This window comes from Tursiops truncatus, chromosome 8 (genome assembly GCF_011762595.2).
Source record: "Tursiops truncatus isolate mTurTru1 chromosome 8, mTurTru1.mat.Y, whole genome shotgun sequence".
Taxonomy (NCBI): domain Eukaryota; kingdom Metazoa; phylum Chordata; class Mammalia; order Artiodactyla; family Delphinidae; genus Tursiops; species Tursiops truncatus.
In genome coordinates this window covers 44,061,497-44,078,780 of record NC_047041.1, presented here as the reverse complement: position 1 = coordinate 44,078,780, position 17,284 = coordinate 44,061,497, and the positions used below count along the sequence as shown (strand labels likewise).

At 39.8% G+C, this 17,284-nt stretch overlaps 1 protein-coding gene and 1 long non-coding RNA gene across 3 annotated transcripts in view; one reads left to right on the top strand and one right to left on the bottom strand.

The window, feature by feature from the left end:
- CTSC (cathepsin C) overlaps positions 1–15,819 on the bottom strand; it is a 40,544-nt gene extending 24,725 nt beyond the window's left edge. Inside the window, exons 1-4 of one of the 2 annotated variants that reach the window (XM_019948724.3) lie at positions 15,648–15,819; positions 13,051–13,196; positions 8,001–8,085; positions 3,471–6,229 (exon numbers count right to left, since the gene is read on the bottom strand). In XM_019948724.3, coding sequence (XP_019804283.1) covers positions 6,219–6,229; positions 8,001–8,085; positions 13,051–13,196; positions 15,648–15,819 — 414 coding nt within the window. In that variant the 3' untranslated portion in view covers positions 3,471–6,218. Of the gene's footprint in view, positions 1–3,470; positions 6,230–8,000; positions 8,086–13,050; positions 13,197–15,647 lie in introns of those variants that run through there. The other variant, XM_019948723.3, reaches the window with a different exon arrangement.
- The window catches only part of LOC109552324 (uncharacterized), a 90,077-nt gene that overhangs the window by 68,498 nt on the left and 4,295 nt on the right, over positions 1–17,284 (top strand). The window contains exons 3-4 of the long non-coding RNA XR_012333378.1: positions 5,697–7,545; positions 11,094–16,233. This is a non-coding gene — a long non-coding RNA (uncharacterized lncRNA). The remainder of the gene's footprint in view (positions 1–5,696; positions 7,546–11,093; positions 16,234–17,284) is intronic.

Genomic DNA, 17,284 nt, shown 5'->3' with positions numbered 1-17,284 from the left:
TTGACCTGAAAGTTCCAAAATATCCCTTCAAGTTTCCTAACTACACAGTCCTTACATCTGTGGATTTCTTATTTATTATTCACAAAGCCAGGTAAATAATTTAGACATACTCCTTACTTACATAGAATATTTATACATTCTAAGTAACCCTAAATAATCCTAAAACACTACAACTGTTTTTACTTAGCAAATTACCAAGAGATGCTATCTTTATGTACCACTTCTTATACATTAAATTGATGGAATTATTTTCCATTTAAAATTTTTATTTTATTTTATTCTGTAGTTTTCCCAGTCTAAAATAATTTGGTCTTCTTTTAGAACCTGAAATTACCTTATGAAAGGTAGGACAGGACTGTGATGCCACTGTGCAGGACAGCTACAACTTAGTAGAAAAGAGATATTTAACCCCCCAAGAAGCCAAGTACTCAGTACCTTAATTTGAGAGGACCACACACTGTGCCCCCATTATTTTCTTGATTTGAATGTTCTCAATGTTTGTCATTTTTCCTGCTATTGTAAAATACATCTTTTGTGATTTCTGACATTATTACCAATTAAGAAGTTGAAGTTTTGGCCACACTATCCAGCTTGAAATGTAGCTTAATTTTTTTCCTAAGGGTTTTCATTTATTTTATTTATATAAACATCAGTCTCTGAATACTGCCTTGAACAGATGGCATAGTTTAAGTTTCTATTCATTTATGCCAATTTCTATTGCAACAAATAGATAATTGCATAAAATCTGAAGGAATTCCAAACCCTAGCACTTGGGTTTAGAAAACTACTAGGATTCAGTAACTCTCCATTTGCTTCTTCAAGGTTAACGTTGGGTTGCCAAACATTCTTGAAACCACCTGTCTTCAATTTCCCATTCACTTTATCAATTCTCCAATTCCATCCAATTACCTACTAATGTTAACCAACTGAAAAAGAAAAGGTTGGGATATTTTAGAACTTAAGTTATTTATCCCAGATCTCTTTCTCAACTGCTTTTTGACACTAAGGGGGGGGGGGGGGAAATGCCTTATACCTTTTGTTCCACTGTTTTCCTGATTACAATTAGCAAATATTTGAATACTTCCTTTATGTAATGCACTAGCTATGAGAAAAATGTACTTTAATGAAAAAGGACTCTGCCCTTTAAATCCCTGTTCTGCCACTTATTTATGTAACCTTGAGCAAGTCGCAACTAAGGAGCCTCAGTTTCTTCAGCTGATAATGGGAATGATCTCTACTTCACTGGATTCCTATTGAGAATAAGGATGACACTGAAGTTTGAAGAGTTTAAAAAGTTCTAAAACACCGAACAAGTAACAATATAAACACTACCAACTGTTACCACATGGGATACAAAGCCATTTAAGACTTTACTCATGCTGTCAAAGAACTGATACTCTAGCCCAAACTGTCAACTGAGCAGTTGATACGGGTTTTATCCTGTCAACCAGTAATTTTCCAAAATGAGAAGACAATCCATTAAAATATCAGAAAGAAAATCTTATAATTTCAATTTCTATTTGTAGCATAGAAATAAAATTGAAAACCAACCTCCACTATTATTTAATATACAAAGCAACACTGATAACCCCACTCAGTTCCAATGTCAGATGTTCACCTGTTATGTGCAGTATGCTGCCTAAAGATGGTCAGGACACAGCACATTCCCTTTTACATGTGCGTGCTTAAACTCACTTACGTACATCTGATGTAATTAAGCTAACTCGCACAAAATGAACATGTGGTTTAAAATAATACTTGCAAAGAAACCAGGATTTGCAAACACTAATGATGTAAATATAAGAAAACAACAAAGCTTACATTTGCCCTATTCCTGGTATGAGTTTTTGAAAACATGTTTTGAAATGGTTCCAGCGTTGCGGTATTCACTTTTTAATCTGTTTTATCAATAAAGCAAATGTCTCCGTTTTAAAATTTGCCCATTAAATTATCATCATTTAACACCAAACATCATTTAAATACCAAACAGTAATTCTTCTAAACTCTACCAGTGACACTTTCATACTTTTAACAAAATGTGTCAAAATTAAAATTCTTTACTTGAAACATTTTAACTAGAAAATTGTTTCCAAATGTTGAAAATTGGCAGTAATAAAAATGACGGGTAACAGAAATCCTTACATTGCTTTTGGCAACAAAATCATGATAATGAAACATAGTTTTACATTGTTTCCAAAGAATATCATAATGAGATATATTTTGGCAGGACATGTTTTTGTGACAATAAATAAATCAAATATTTAATCATTTAATATTATTTCATGTTTGATAGCAAACATGTTAGTATAGTAGTGCATGTATATAATTTTTTAAATGTATGTATACATACTATGGAATACCTATTAAAAATTTGGACATCTAGGTCTAATCCATCAATATCATTCACCATTTCAGAAAAGAACACCTTGCATGAAGTTAAATGGTTTGATGATACACCACACATATAGAGAGATTACATTCCAGCAATACTGAAGAACAAAGAGTGTTTATTCAATTTTTTGCCATTTGTTTACCGTACATGTCTACGTAAGCGCAGATTAACTGCTTCTATCTGCTGTCAGGTCTGGAGTGTGAATGAAGCCATTAGATGGCAACAAAGGAGAAGAAGGCATCTTTTGCTAAATTGATATTTTTCCAACCCAACCAAGAGTGTCACATCTTACCTCAGAAACAAACTTCCCTGGCAGTTTCAAGGATTAGCTTCCGTTTTCTGCCCATTAACCGGACTTAACCATTTATTTAAAAAGTTGAATTTTAATGAATTGTGAGACTGCCAGGAAATTGCTGCGGTGGTCGCAACCAAATAACCTCCAGCATTTTACTGAAGGAACTGGCAATCAGATTTACATATGAAAATGGCGGACCATAAATTTATTTCCAGGGCTGAAAAGATGTTCCATTTAAACCAAAACATATGTTCCAGAACTAGTTCAGAAAACAGCAATTTGAAACCCAGCAAGGTAGACAAAGTCCCTTGGCTCATTCCTCACTTATTTGCTCATAATCTCTTAAACTGTAAGGTTGTTAGAAATTTTAGAGTTCATCGACTCTAACCTTTAGCTGGTGCTTCTTAAGGAGGGGGTGGGGGCACAGCCCACAGCACCCTAGGCTAGTTTGAGTCCTTGGTTATCCAGGCTTTGGGGAACCACTGCAGTCACAGATAAAGCTCACTATTTCCCCATGACAGCTAATTTACTTTTTAGTAATTCTGAAAGTTAGAACTTTACTATTTTTAACTCTGAGGTTTATCTTAGCCCCTACAGTCTCACACAAAAAATTAAAATATAATATATAAGCAGAATAAAATGTTAAAGTCTCATCTGTTTTCTACAAAGTCATTCAAAAACTATGGCCTGAGGGTCTACCATAGCCTCTAAGGACACAAAGTAAAAATACTTTCAGAAACACAACAATAAAACAACAGAACAACACAATGGTATATTATTCAATTTTCTTTCTCTTACAAATATTTATTGAAGCCCTATTATTTATCACATATTGAACTATACATAAGGAATAAAATGGTCATTAATACAACGTTGATCATTGCCCTCAAGGAGTTTAAAGGCCAGAGGAAAGGACAAACAGGCAATTACAACAGAGAATGCTAAACAGTAATCTATTATGGGGCCTACTAACACAAATACCTGCAATTTTGTACCCAAGTTTTCTCTTTCATAATCAAACCAAACATTTAGATGCAAAGATACTCAAAGAAACGGGAAAAAAAAAACACTTTAGTAGGGGTGATTTTAGATGCCTTGCTAAATATATTCTTATACACATTGGTTGCTTTGTCAGTATTTACATCCGGACAATCAGTTTGAAAATACACAACTCTTACAGAACGCTGTAAGTATGTAACCTCATATTTTTTTTAGAACAGAGGACCAAAAATATAAACATAGCACCGTTCCTGATTTGGGCTTCTAGAACCCTATAGAATTAATTCCTTGTAAGCTGGTATTACTTTTGAAGTCTTTGAAAAGACGAGAGAAATGTGGATAATTTTCCAAACTAAAGTTCCAAGATAAAGTTCTACATGCATTAGGTGCTGAAGATACACAGATCTTCAGTCTGGAAGAAGATGACACGCTATCAAGTCATTCCTTTTACAGCAGAGTTAGTACTACCAGGGCAGAGATACCTGCGAAGTACAATTGGAACCAAAATAAGAGCATTCCTCCCAGTAAGGGAGAAAGCTGGGGAATTTCACAGAGGTGGCATCAAGATCCTGAGTGACAAAGAATCATCAGGATAGGGCTTCCCTGGTGGCGCAGTGGTTGAGAGTCCGCCTGCCGATACAGGGGACGCGGGCTCGTGCCCCGGGCCGGGAAGATCCCACATGCCGCTCACCGGCTGGGCCCACGAGCCATGGCCGTCGAGCCTGCGCATCCGGAGCCTGTGCTCCGCAACAGGAGAGGCCACAACAGTGAGAGGCCCGCGTACCGCAAAAAAAAAAGAATCATCAGGAGAGAAGAAAGTATCCAGGTGGCAGTTGGATGTACTCTTATTTAGTTTTTATAAGATATAACCTTCCCAGAACAGCAGACCAGTGCCTCTCAAATGATATAAATAATTATCTGAACCAATAAAGTAATGACAACCTACTATCTAGAGAAAGACTCTTCCACTCAAGAAGCAATTCAAGGGATGCAGAAAAGTCCTCCCAGACAATAAGAATTAGGTGTAGCCCCACATTTTTGGTTTGCCAAGGCTGATGTTTAATCAGCTCTAAACAAATGAGGAGGAGACTAGTCCATTGTTTATTAACAGGAAAGACCTAAAAGACAGCAATCAGTTTGAACAATAGTGTAATTAAGAAAAGAAAACTTGGGCTTCCCTGGTGGCGCAGTGGTTGAGAGTCCCCCTGCCGATGCAGGGGACACGGGTTCGTGCCTGAGCCATGACCTCTGAGCCTGCGTGTCCGGAGCCTGTGCTCCGCAACGGGAGAGGCCACAACAGTGACAGGCCCGCGTACCGCAAAAAAAAAAAAGAAAAGTAAACTTAGCAAGGGTACTTAACTTGAAGGTTACAAAACTCTCCTTCAATTTGGAGAACCATAAAGAGAAGGAAAAAGTAAATTTTTGTCTTGCATAAGGGACCTGGGCTTAGGAAAGAAAGTCAGTAGCCTCATTTGGTAAGGAAATCTAAGGTTCAAGCCAATTCTTCTCCTAAAATTTCAACAAGAGCCAATACAGTGCACTGAACTAACATTTGTGATGCTTACAGACTATGATTCACCAGAAAACCTGCCCAAAATGTGACTTCAAGTACCAATACTTGTTTGTGAAACAAACTTGACAAATAGCCCATATCATTCTACAGTTAAAAGCTGTGTGAGTTTAAGCACTGTATGAGACTAATTTTCCCTATCTGAAAATTGAAGCTAGTAATATCTACTTCATGGGATTTTTGTAACATAAAGCATGTCAAGTTCTTAGCACAAGGCTGGCACCTAATTTTAAAAAACACCAAAAAAAATGTATTAATCATATCATCTTTCTGGGCAGGGGTACTGCAGATCTATGATCTATAAAAAGAGACCCTTCAGCCGTTCGGTTTATCTCAGAAAGCCTCCTCCCCCAAACATGTCCCCCTGGGACCATCTTCCCACCCATGATGTATCTGTACATCTCAAGATATTCTGAAGCCTAATTTTATTCTTATAATAGGTGTCGGGGCTCCTCAAGGTAATTAGAGAAAGAGAAGGCACTTGGGAAGTTCATTTAACTGTGAGTAAAATTTGCACTGTTAACAAAATCAAACAAATAAGTCAAGTCCTAAAAGCAGTCTGAAAAAATCATTTCAACAGAAGAGTTTTCAAAAGAGAAAATAAGAAAGAAATGTATGTTGCATATTGTTCCTTTTATTCAAAGGCTGAAGGGCGAAGCCACCTAAGACTTCCAGATTTTTTTTCTTTTTCCTGCTTGTTCTTTGGTTGTTCACATTCCAGAATGGCAGTTGCTGCTTTCCAAGGAAGTGTTCAGGAGGGCAGCTGCCTTGGAGGTAGGTTACCAGGACTCCTTTGTATGTTACATGCACATAAAGACTCCAGAAGGGACTGTAGCTGCTAGAGGCCTCTGCTAGCTGTTAGAGGTAGGTAGGTCCACTGCCGCATGCTGCTCTGCCTCTTGCCTCTTAGCCCCAAAGTCTGTTTTTGGCTGTGGTTTTAAAAAAGCCCCTCAACGGATGCTCTATTTAATAACTAAAAGACAATAAAAACTAGAGTTACAAGCCAACAAGGATCATACTGTCTCTTAAAAATTTAAACATATTAATTTCTTTAAGTGAAAAAAAAATACTAGTATTTAGTATTTCAGATGCAGGTATTTTTTCATGCTATTTAAGACATTCACAAAAAGCCGCCATTCTCAACAGCTGAATGCTTAAGCAATACATATCGTGCATGCAGCCAACATGCTCAAGAAGCACATGCAGATGCATTTTAAGTTAAATGCTACCAAATAAGCCTAATATAGTTTTGAAATGTAGTTAAGAAAGAGGCTAATCTAGCAACCGAGACATAATAACATATACGCCTTACAAATTCTAAATGCAGGCTTAATGCTACTTGGATCAATGTTTCTAGGTACAAGGCTATTTATCCCATTTACGGATCAAATACTAGGGTCAATCTTTTCTGCTGGTAGAAGCATCTCCCTAATAAGGAGAAAGAATGAAAGTTTTAAGACAGAATTTTGTAAACTGCATTCTGAGAATACCTTAAATTTTTGTGAGGAAATAATGGTAAACTTATTTTAGAAAACCTTCCTATCATATCTCCCTTCTCAGCTATCACCATACAGTATATTAAAGATTGTGAGAAGTTCTGAAAGAAAACTATTTAAGGCAGTCTACACTTACTCAATTACCAGAAATAAATTCAGAAGGAAGAGCTTATTGGTTTCAGCTCTAATTTTCACTTTGATGTTTTATTAGTGGCTGCCTAGAACAACCTTTAAAGCTTAACAAGATGAAGCGATACAACTTATGAGTAATCCCTTCCTGGCACATGTGTGGGCCACCGCTGGCCCATTAAACAGTTTGAAAAACGCTGATACAGGATAAGGCTCTGGTGCTTTCAACACTTGCCCCAGTTCCCTTTTTCATATCTCACTTCCTTACTTAAGAGCTAAGTAAAAGAGGAAGGGAAAGGGGAAAATCTGTTATATGAAATGTAAGGGAGGGTAAGTCCCTATTAACTTTTTCTCTCTAACCACCCATTTTTCCATCAAAATTTTAGACATCTCAATTTATGGATCCAGAGAGAGCAATGATTAAAACATCTATTCTGGAAGTGTGAGGAGAATGTACAGAGTGAAAAAGATCCTCTTCTCCCTAGTCAACAGTCTGTTCTGAGAAGGAACCAGTTTAAAAAATGATAGGTGATGTCTCAAAGGGATGACTAACAGGTACGTCAATTTCTCTGGAGAAGATCCTCTTCTCCCTAGTCAACAGTCTGTTCTGAGAAGGAACCAGTTTAAAAAATGATAGGTGATGTCTCAAAGGGATGACTAACAGGTACGTCAATTTCTCTGGCAGAGCCACCTTCTCTACTGGAAGACAACTAAAATGCCATGGTTCACATGGGTCCCTCTTGAGTCTTTTTAGAAAAGAATGAGCAACCTCAGGCAGCATAGCTACTTCAAGGATGTGAACTGAATTTGAACCAACCTTTCCTCAACTGGGTCTTTATCTTTTTGGTTTCATGTCCACTTACGTTATAAGCATCATGCTTGAGAAAGCTAATCTGATGTGTGCAAACAGAACATACTAACATGAAAATACATAGTGAAGGCACATAAGAAGTAGCAAATAAGCAGGCTCAAGCAAGAAATCTATAAGAAAACCATAATCTCTCTGTTCTCCATCTTCCTCTCCCTGATGAGTAAATAAGCATTAATTTTTATAAGCCACCAAGGAGGAGGGAAGCTTGCTTTTAGTAAGAAAGTTAAAAATATTTCAATGGAGCTCACCCAGTTTGTTCCTCAGGTGTGGCATATCATATATCCCCACAGTTCCCAGTTGCATGAAAAACTGACTGATAAAATCAGTGACATCCTACGAAGGGTTTACAATGGAAAACTGAGTCATTACGTTGAGATTAAGCAACATCATGAAAGAAAACAAATACCCAGACATGCGTTAAGTGCTTAACTTCTGATTCTTTTCCTCAATTTAAACACTTTTAAAAGTAAACATCAAGTTATTTTTTTAAAAAAAGACAAACTCATCTTGGTGTGTTGAATCTGTATCAAAACAGGTAAATCTATCCCAATAACAAATATTCTGAAAGTTTGTTATATCTTAAAAATGAACCCAGAAGGCACAACAGAAAAATTGCGAGAGACTCCCAAATCCTTTACTGTAGGAACACATGATTCACATTTCTAACTGTTGTGACAGGCTTGAAATTTGTAAGTCACTAGCACACAAAATGGGTAAATAAATCCTCTGGTATGGATTTCCCAACATACTGTTCTTGTTTTGAGTACCAACCTGCTTTAGAAATACTCACGGTCGTGTTTTTAGCTTATAGTTCTACAAAGACTGGTAGGTCCCAAACAAAAACTCAATTAGAAATCAGTGAAGTCTGCTTAACTATCCCCAAATTCAGTTTTCAGCCTAATGAGTCTAGTTTCCCTTCTATGCATCTTCTTCAGCCCTTGAGTAGCTTAATGTTCAAAATAAAATCTGAGTTCATTCGCTACTGCCCCCTTTTACAGCCTCAGAGAAAGTAAAGTGAGAAACAGTAAAAGGTTAGAAAGCTTATGCAACTTGAGGGTATTCTTTGAAGCTGTGTTTGTTTCATACCACTTCCTTCCTTGGCAATTCGGTAGAGGACGGTGTAGAGGAGCTTTATACATGCTCATGGTAAAAAATGAACAAATTCCACAGAAGTGTAAAGAAGAAAAAAACAATTGCTTACCCACCCATCACAAAGTCAGCCGTAATCAAACATCCTTTACATTGTTTTGTTACATTGCGTGTTTCTATATAAGAGGTTGGTTGTTTTTCATCTGCAGGTACTTTTAAAGGGTGCAAATTTATTGGAGTGTGCCAATTATAATCAAATGGTAATGCTATTAAAATTTGACAGTCTTAGAAACTGGCTTGTGCAGATGGTCTTTTATTTTGGCCAGCACATTATTTTAAAGGAAAACTGAATCTGAATGTCTCTAGGAAAGTTTCCATTTTGCCATAGGTTGAATAACTCCTTACTGTTTTACAAAAGTTGTTTTAAATGCTTAGGTATTTGCCTGGGTGAGCCCTAAATTCATGTGAGTTTGTAACCCCGCCAAAGGTTTCTGATAACTGAATCTATGCTAGAAGTTGAGTAGAAAAAAAGTGTCTTTCAAAAATATACACCTAGTGCTTCCTGCCTAACTCAAACTATGTATAAATTTCCAGTGTCAAGATTTCCTTCCAAGCTTTTATCTAGCTTGAAGTCCTATGTAAAAAAAAAAAAAAAAAAAAAAAAAACAACCCCACTCCACTCCCAATTTCTTAAGCAGTTAAAACCAAGGGAAAAAAGGTCGAAGAACCTCAATTCATGAAAAATTCTGCTTATTTTCCAGGTGAGGCCTGAATAAGTAGAACTTAATAAAAGCAAGTTCCTAGCAATAAAAGTGGTGTCACAACTGCTCCAAAGTTGGCATGCAGGGAGAATGATGCGGAAGCTGTCTGTTCTGTTGAGCTGCAGGCTGATCTGGGGGAACAGAGGAACAGAAGGCGGAGCGGGAACCTAATAGAATACCTTGCATGTAACACCCGCTCAGCAAACTAGCAGGAACAACTCTAAGAAACAACCTCATGAAAGCATATCTGAAGAGGGCAAAAGGAAACAAGTGGTGGGGTCTGCTATGAGTTAAGGAAGACTCCTGGAAATCCAACTGATTTGTAGAATAACAGTGGAGGGTCTAAATGGCAAAAATTTGTCAGATATTTCTGCAATAGCAGTAGGTTGAGTGGATTATGGTGTAGTTTACATAAGGCACCTAAACTTGAATAGTAAACACTGCTTATATCTTGATAATTGTTCTTTTTTAAAAATAAATTATTTTTCATTTAAAAGATACTTCTAAAATCTGTAGGAAAAAAATCTCACATGCTTTATTCATTAAATAGGTGAGCTTTCTTGAGTTACACACCCAGCGTGGATTCCCCAGCACCACTGTAGGAAATACCCCGAGGCTTACGGTAAAATCCAGCAAGCCTTTTATGTTAACAAGTATCATTCCAAAAGTGTTTGACTGCCCTATTATGTAAAGTCAACTCCACTGTATCATTTTTCTTAAATTTGTTAAATTCTGCTACTCCCCATTACTTTTTCAGTTGGATTTGCTAAAAGAACGTGGCACTTTATCACTCTGCAAAATATGTTTATCTGGAACTACTTGATTGTGTTAAGAGAAAGTTTAAAATCAAGTATCTTGTGTACGTTCTGCTCTGCTTATTGAAATTATCATCCTTATCACATGATCTAACTACGGACCAGAGTGGCTGATTTGTTAGGAGGAAAAGAAAACATGGTCCTGATAATGGTTCTGGTCAAATGAACACTTTAAAAAATACACTGAAATCAGTAGCAGAAGAGCACTCTTCTACTTTTATTCCTAATAAGAGAATGCTATCCAGAAGCATATGATCAGGTAGGGTTCTACCCTACAACAGTGTATACACTGACTCTTCCCACATATGGTTGAGAACACTTACAACTTCATTTGGCTTTAAAAAGCCTTTATTGATCTGCAACTAATGTTCTGAGGCTACAGAAAAATACCAAATTTGCTTATACTGTGACTTAAAGAGAAATAGAGTTGACCCTTGAACAAAGGAACAATGCAGGGTTTGGGGCACCAACCCTCCAAGTAGTTGAAAACCCACCTATAACTTATAGCCAGCCCTCAATATACGGGTTTCCACATCTAAGGAATCAACCAACCCTGGATCACCATTTGCAGATTCAACTAACCTCGGATTGTGTATATATTTACTATAGTATTTATTATTGAAAAGAAAATCTCTGTATAAGTGGACCTACGCAGTTCAAACCTGTGTCGTTCAAGGGTCAACTGTACAAAGAAGTGTTCCGATTCCTCATTCAGCTACCAGCCATTCCCTCTATCCCCACCATCTCCGGACTCCTATTCAAGCTGAGAGCAGACAGACTGATGGGAAAATATTACCGGAGGGAAACTGCCCTTGCCTGTTTCTGATTATGTCTCAGGTAAGTAATGGTGTCATTAGAAGTTCCACCACCAGTTTCTCCAATTCTACAGAACTGAAGAATGAAAAGTCTTCTAAGCCAAATGGGTAAAACTATTCACTCATCTATTTATATACTACACCCTATCTTGTACTTAAGTAATTTATGCAACGTATTTCTCAACTGAATTCTACTTCATTTTCATGTTTTAAATAAATATCGATTACCTATTTTGTATCAACAAAAGGAGAAGAGGAGGGAGAGGTGGGAAAAAGGAGGGGCAAGAGGAAGAAGTGGAGGAAGGAGGAAGGTACATGGTAACAACTGTCTTGAATATTTCTTTCCTTGTGCCTCAATTCCATAGGCAATTCACTCCCCACCTGAAGGCAAAGAACTTTTGAAGGACTGTAACAGAGTACCTACAAAGGTCTACAAAGCCCTAGGCTCGTCAATATGCAGACCAAGAATTATATTCAGATGGAATCACATTTATTGCATACACACTACAATTTTTAAAACTCATACAGATACTGCTATGATTTTTAAAAATACATAGTATCTAGGGGTGATATTTAAAAATATTTAATAACTGGTCAAGCATGGGCTTCAACTAATAAAACAGACTGCTGGCCCTCAATGGCCAGCATGGATGGACTGGTTCCCACCAGCTGAATATCAGACAGCCAATCCAGGTGAGGGAGACAACTTTTCCCATCTCTCTTTTCTTTTTTCAATTAAGAAGGGGTCCTCGTAGTTAAAAAAAAAAAAAAAAAAAAAAAAAATTGGGCATTACTATTCTTAGAAATTTGGTTGGCTCAGATGTTAACAACATATCCTAGTTAGTGATTAAGCCACAACCCACATGAACGATCACAATAAATTTAGAAATTAGTCTTTTCCTGGTGCTTTGTCTTTCATCATCTTTAACAGAATCATTCCCTCACCTTCCCACAAATTCCTGTAATTGGCCAACTCTTACCAGATGTTTTAAAGGCTACCGACACTAACCCATGAAAAACTGTCTTTACTTATACTTTATTTAGAATAAGAAACAGCTAGTCTCAGGTTTGCATATTCAATTTAGTTAAACCATTTAATACCCTGCTAATAGGAAACGTTCCAACTTCAGAAGGATATCTGGGATGGACTGCAATTTGTGCTCAAGTATTTTACCTTAGAGTGTGTCTGCAATTAGAAGCAATGTGTAAGACCATAAGAATGGACAACAGTTCTTCCCTAGTGAGAGAAGAAAACAAGCTGGGCTGGCCAGGCTACCTTCTGCTTTCATTAGCCCAAGGAGTAACTCCAAGGCTCTCCATCTCTGTCCCACTTTAGTCAAATAAATTATTCACATTAATATATTTAGTACATTATACTAGTTCAATGAGTCATTTAGGTCAATTTCTCAAAGCTAACAAACGATGATAAGAGGGACAGTATAATAACCTCAAGATAATAAAAAAAACCCTACCTTTCCAACAGATTCAGTACAAAGCCAAGTGACTAAGGCAACCATTAGAAATAAAGATGTAGTTATAAAGAAAATAAAGAATTTAGTCATACTTACCAAAATGTAAATGTAAATAGAGATGGATCATACATACTCAAATATAGATCATGTATTTTTTTAAAACCTACTGAAGTTATAATTTTAAATAAAGTGGCAAAATGACACCATCTAATTTCTCTTCAGAAAATTGGTATCCATTCTGGTTATCTTCTTAATCTAAAATTAAAATACTGAGGGTCTCCTCATTAGAAGAAGCTTCAGTTATCAAATCATTGAAAATATGAATGTATATTCCAACAAAACTAACCTTAAAAAAGGCAAACCACTTGTAGTCATTCAACACAATCTCAAAGCCTTGATTGTAAATGATGGTGAAATGGCCAGAATTGCCAAAGTTATCATATGCCGTATCCAACTTCTTAAGGTGCACCACTACTTCTTTTTCTGGTGGTCCTAAAGAAAAGAAAATGCACAACAAAGGAAAATTATGTGGACTTCAATGGGAGGTCAAAGCTCCTCTATAATTTCCATTATTTTTAAGCTGCTTTCCTTTCATGCTACTGAATGTGGGTGGATCTGGCTTGTGAATGTATCAGAGTCCCCGTTTTGTTGCCTCCCTCTGTATAATCCCAGAGGGGTCTCAGGCAAGAATGTGAAGCAAAGGCTCAAAAGTACGTCAAGTAGCCCAGCAGGCAGAGAGACCCCAAAAAGTACAGCCACTACCTTCCCAGAGCATCCAAACACTGAAGAAATTTTTCCACTGAGGAAAAGGAGAAATGGGGTATGTTGAAAATGACCAGCAGAAATGAGAAGACAAAATGGTAATCAAAAAGTGGAAATATAAAAAGACTTGCTACCAGATCATAAGAACAAAGGAAATGATCTCTTCACAGAAGAAATGGGATGGATATCTTTCTTCTAAATGGCTGTACAGTTCAGAACCTCAGAATCTGAATCCTTTCAAAGTATTCAGCAAACTCAAGGTTTTTATCCTATACAGCTAATTTGTGCCGAATGGAACTAAACTTTTAACCTTCAGAAAATGGGGACTCAGATCTGTGGGTGTCTTTAATTGATTAGATTAAGGTCAAAGGTATGGAATATAGGCAGAGAGGCTGCCTGAAAAGGGTTCTGCTGTGTCGAATCTGGAGGTTTCCACACTTTGGACAATTTTTCCATGTTTCAGATTAATGCTCAGAAATAGGGGATTCCATGTGACAGAACACTGCAAATCCTGATCTCCTTTCTGCTTTGGATCTCCAAGTTCAACTTTTAAAAGAGAAAATGGTTATAATGCCCAGTACCATGAAATGCCACACAGTCATTTGGAGTTGGACAGTTGAGTAAGTCTGTTTAGTGACAGATGACCTGGCAATCTCTGTTCCGTTAACAAGGAAACTGCAGTTGAGAGCTTCACTCATTCTGCACAAACCACAGTGTGGTAAAGGTTTGGGCAGAACGAGAGTGCCTTTCCTGACCCAAGACTGTGTGTTTTTTCTTCTCCCTTCACTAAATTCTTTGTCCTTGGGATAGCCATGTTATCTGAGGGCTTATGGAATGTTCCAGGGTGTTCAAACACTAGATATTTATTGAGAGCCTTCCATGATCCCTGGCACTGTGCTTGGCTCTGGGCATTTCAAAATATAATTATTTGCCAAAGAGGTATAAAAAAAACACAAAACTTTTATATACTACTGAGACAGGCTGGGACCTGGGACCCTTTGCTGAAGTGCTGCAATGCTTGCACCTGGACAAACCTCCTCCAGCAATAAAATACAAAGAAACTACACGGGACTAAAAATAACTGCGTGCATGCACAATTGGGCCCCATTATGGACAAAAAGATACAAAAAAGCAAAAAACTTAACTGCCACTTCTGAAGAGCCCTGTGCAAAAACTGGGTGTCCGGAGCAAACACTGGGTATTGCGCATGCCCCCTGCACTCAACACCCCCAGAGGGGTGGGCAAACCACCCAAGCCATCCCTCCCCCCCCCCCCCCACTGGACACAGCCCATACCCTCTCCCCATATAAGGAACAAGCTTGTTACTTGTTCTCACTAGCCCTGCTGCAGCAGGGGCCCAATAAAGCCTTGCCTGAATTTCTTGTCTGGCCTGTAGTCAATTTCTGATTGGCGAAGGCCAAGAACCCTGGTGGGTATCACTACCCCCCCTGCAATACATGAAACTGTAGTGGTACCAGAAGCTTTCTCAGGTCCACATCAATATCTCTGGGCTTGGGCTTCCCTGGTGGCGCAGTGGTTGAGAGTCCGCCTGCCGATGCAGGGGACAAGGGTTCGTGCCCTGGTCCGGGAAGATCCCACATGCCGCGGAGCAGCTGGGCCAGTGAGCCACGGCCGCTGAGCCTACGCGTCCGGAGCCTGTGCTCCGCAATGGGAGAGGCCACAACAGTGAGAGGCCCGCGTACCGCAAAAAAAAAAAAAAAAAAAAAAAAAATCTCTGGGCTTAAGGGCTCTTTCCCACAACCTAATAAAAGGAAACTAAAAGCTATATTCTCAAGAGTCTTTGAGCTCATTTTTCACTGGCACAATAAAATACTGCAGATGGGATGAGGAGATAAGATTGCACGGTCTCAACTCTTTAACAAACCAAACAAACCCAAAAACAAGAAACGGAAACCATGGGGGGGGGGGGAAGTTCTTGCAAAAAGTGTTGGGGGCCCGGGAATAACCAAGACCGAGCGAAGTGAGACGTTCTCAGCAGCTCCACGTTGACGTCGCTGCCCTGGAGCGGTAGAGGGCACGCCCCCCATGGACCCCAAGTCCAGCCAGGACCTCCTGGCCTCCCCCTAGCGGGGGCGCTGCAGGGAAGGGCTCAGGGACCAAAGGGAAGGAGCCCCGGGTAGGGACAGGAAGGAAGCGGGTGCAAGGGCGCCGGCGGCTTACCCATAACCGAGCAGTTGACCTCGCGCTGAGAACCGCTGCGGCCCACGTGGAAGACCCAGGTGCCCAGCAGGTCAGGGTAGGTGCAGTTGGCAGGAGTGTCGCAGTGCACGTTGCTAGCGCTGAAGAGGAGCAGCAGGAGGGCGGCGAGCGGCGAGCCGGGCCAGGGACCCATGCTGGCAAGGCCCTTAGGAGAAGTGAGGAAGGCACGCGAGCCACAGCACTGAAGGCGGGGACTGAGGCCACAGCTGCTGTGCTATAGTGCCTTAAAATAGAGGTGCTGGAAACCGGCAACCCGGAGGGGGGCGGGGTCTCGGGGCCGCGGGGGCTGGGCGCCTGCCAGTGGCACCGCCCCTTAGGTAGGGGCTTCTGGAGAGCGCGCCCGTCACCTGGCGGCCGTCGGACCTCAGGCCCAGAGAGCCCAGCACCAGGTTCAGTTGCCAAGGGACACCTCCAAAGAGGACTGCAGAGCCACAGCTGGTCTGTGCGCGCCCCAGACTGCGCTCTTTCGCTCCTTGAGAAGTAACAGAGAGAGAGAGAGACTAAGAGAAAAAGAGAGGAAGAGAGAGAGAGACGGAGAGACAGAGAGGTGAGGGGGAGGGGAGGCTAAATGTCAGAGACTGAGAGAAGCGCGGTGAGGGAGGCGGCGGGGGTACCGAAGGTAGGAAAAAGGCCCAGAGAAAGAGCGACCTAACTAGTGGAGCTTTCTTTTACTCGCTTGTCTTTCCCACTTCGTCCTCATTCAGTTAACTTTTATCCTCAGAACTATTTTACGTGCGACCCCAAGCCAGCCCAGCTGTTTGAGAACTGCTCTTCCTTCCGTTTTCCAAAACTTTCACTTCCTTTTGTTTGCTGGGTTTTGTCGGTTTCCTGTTAATGTTGTTTGCCTATTATCCACTGGGGAATTCAGTTGTGGTGCAAACTTGCAGTTTTGTGTATTAGGATTTTCTTCCGCCCGCTAACGTTATAGGATTTAGTTGCGCGCACGCAAACACGCACAGGCACTAACGCCCTTGTTTTGCAGCTGAAAAGCGGGTAGCCCAGAGGGGAAGCAAGTCGCCCAGGGTGAGGAAGGGAGCTGGTGGGAGAATGCTGGTCTTAGGAGCAGGTTCCAGGGTGTCAGTCTCATCGCCAGTAATTATAAGGTAGCACTATTTCCAGGTGCCTCCTCGTTCAGTTTAATTATCATCCTTTTCTGTGAGAGCTCCTCTGCCTTTCCTGGCTGTTGTTGGAAGTTGGGGCTCCTTTTGTGCACAGAGCCTTTTAGGTGTCAGGCACTGTGCAACATCAAGGACAAGTGATGAACAAGACAGACTTTTCTGTGCCCCTGCCCTCTAGGGCACGTGCATTTTGCCCTCAAAGCACTGGTTACAAATAAATACTTGGATGTCCACCTTCTCCACCAGATTGTAAGCATTCAAAGGGAGCAAGTCGACATTATTCACCTTTGTCTTCCAAATTCTGGCTTGAAAATACTTAGGAAGTGTCCTGGGGTGTTAAAATAAATGTACTTAATAGCCTTATCTTGGTTTCCAGGCCGGAAAGCCAATTTTGATTTGGCAAAAGGAGTTTCCCTTGAAAGCTCATAAATGAAAATACTCTCTAATGTAGTCACAAACTGCAAAGGCAAGGGTGGAGCC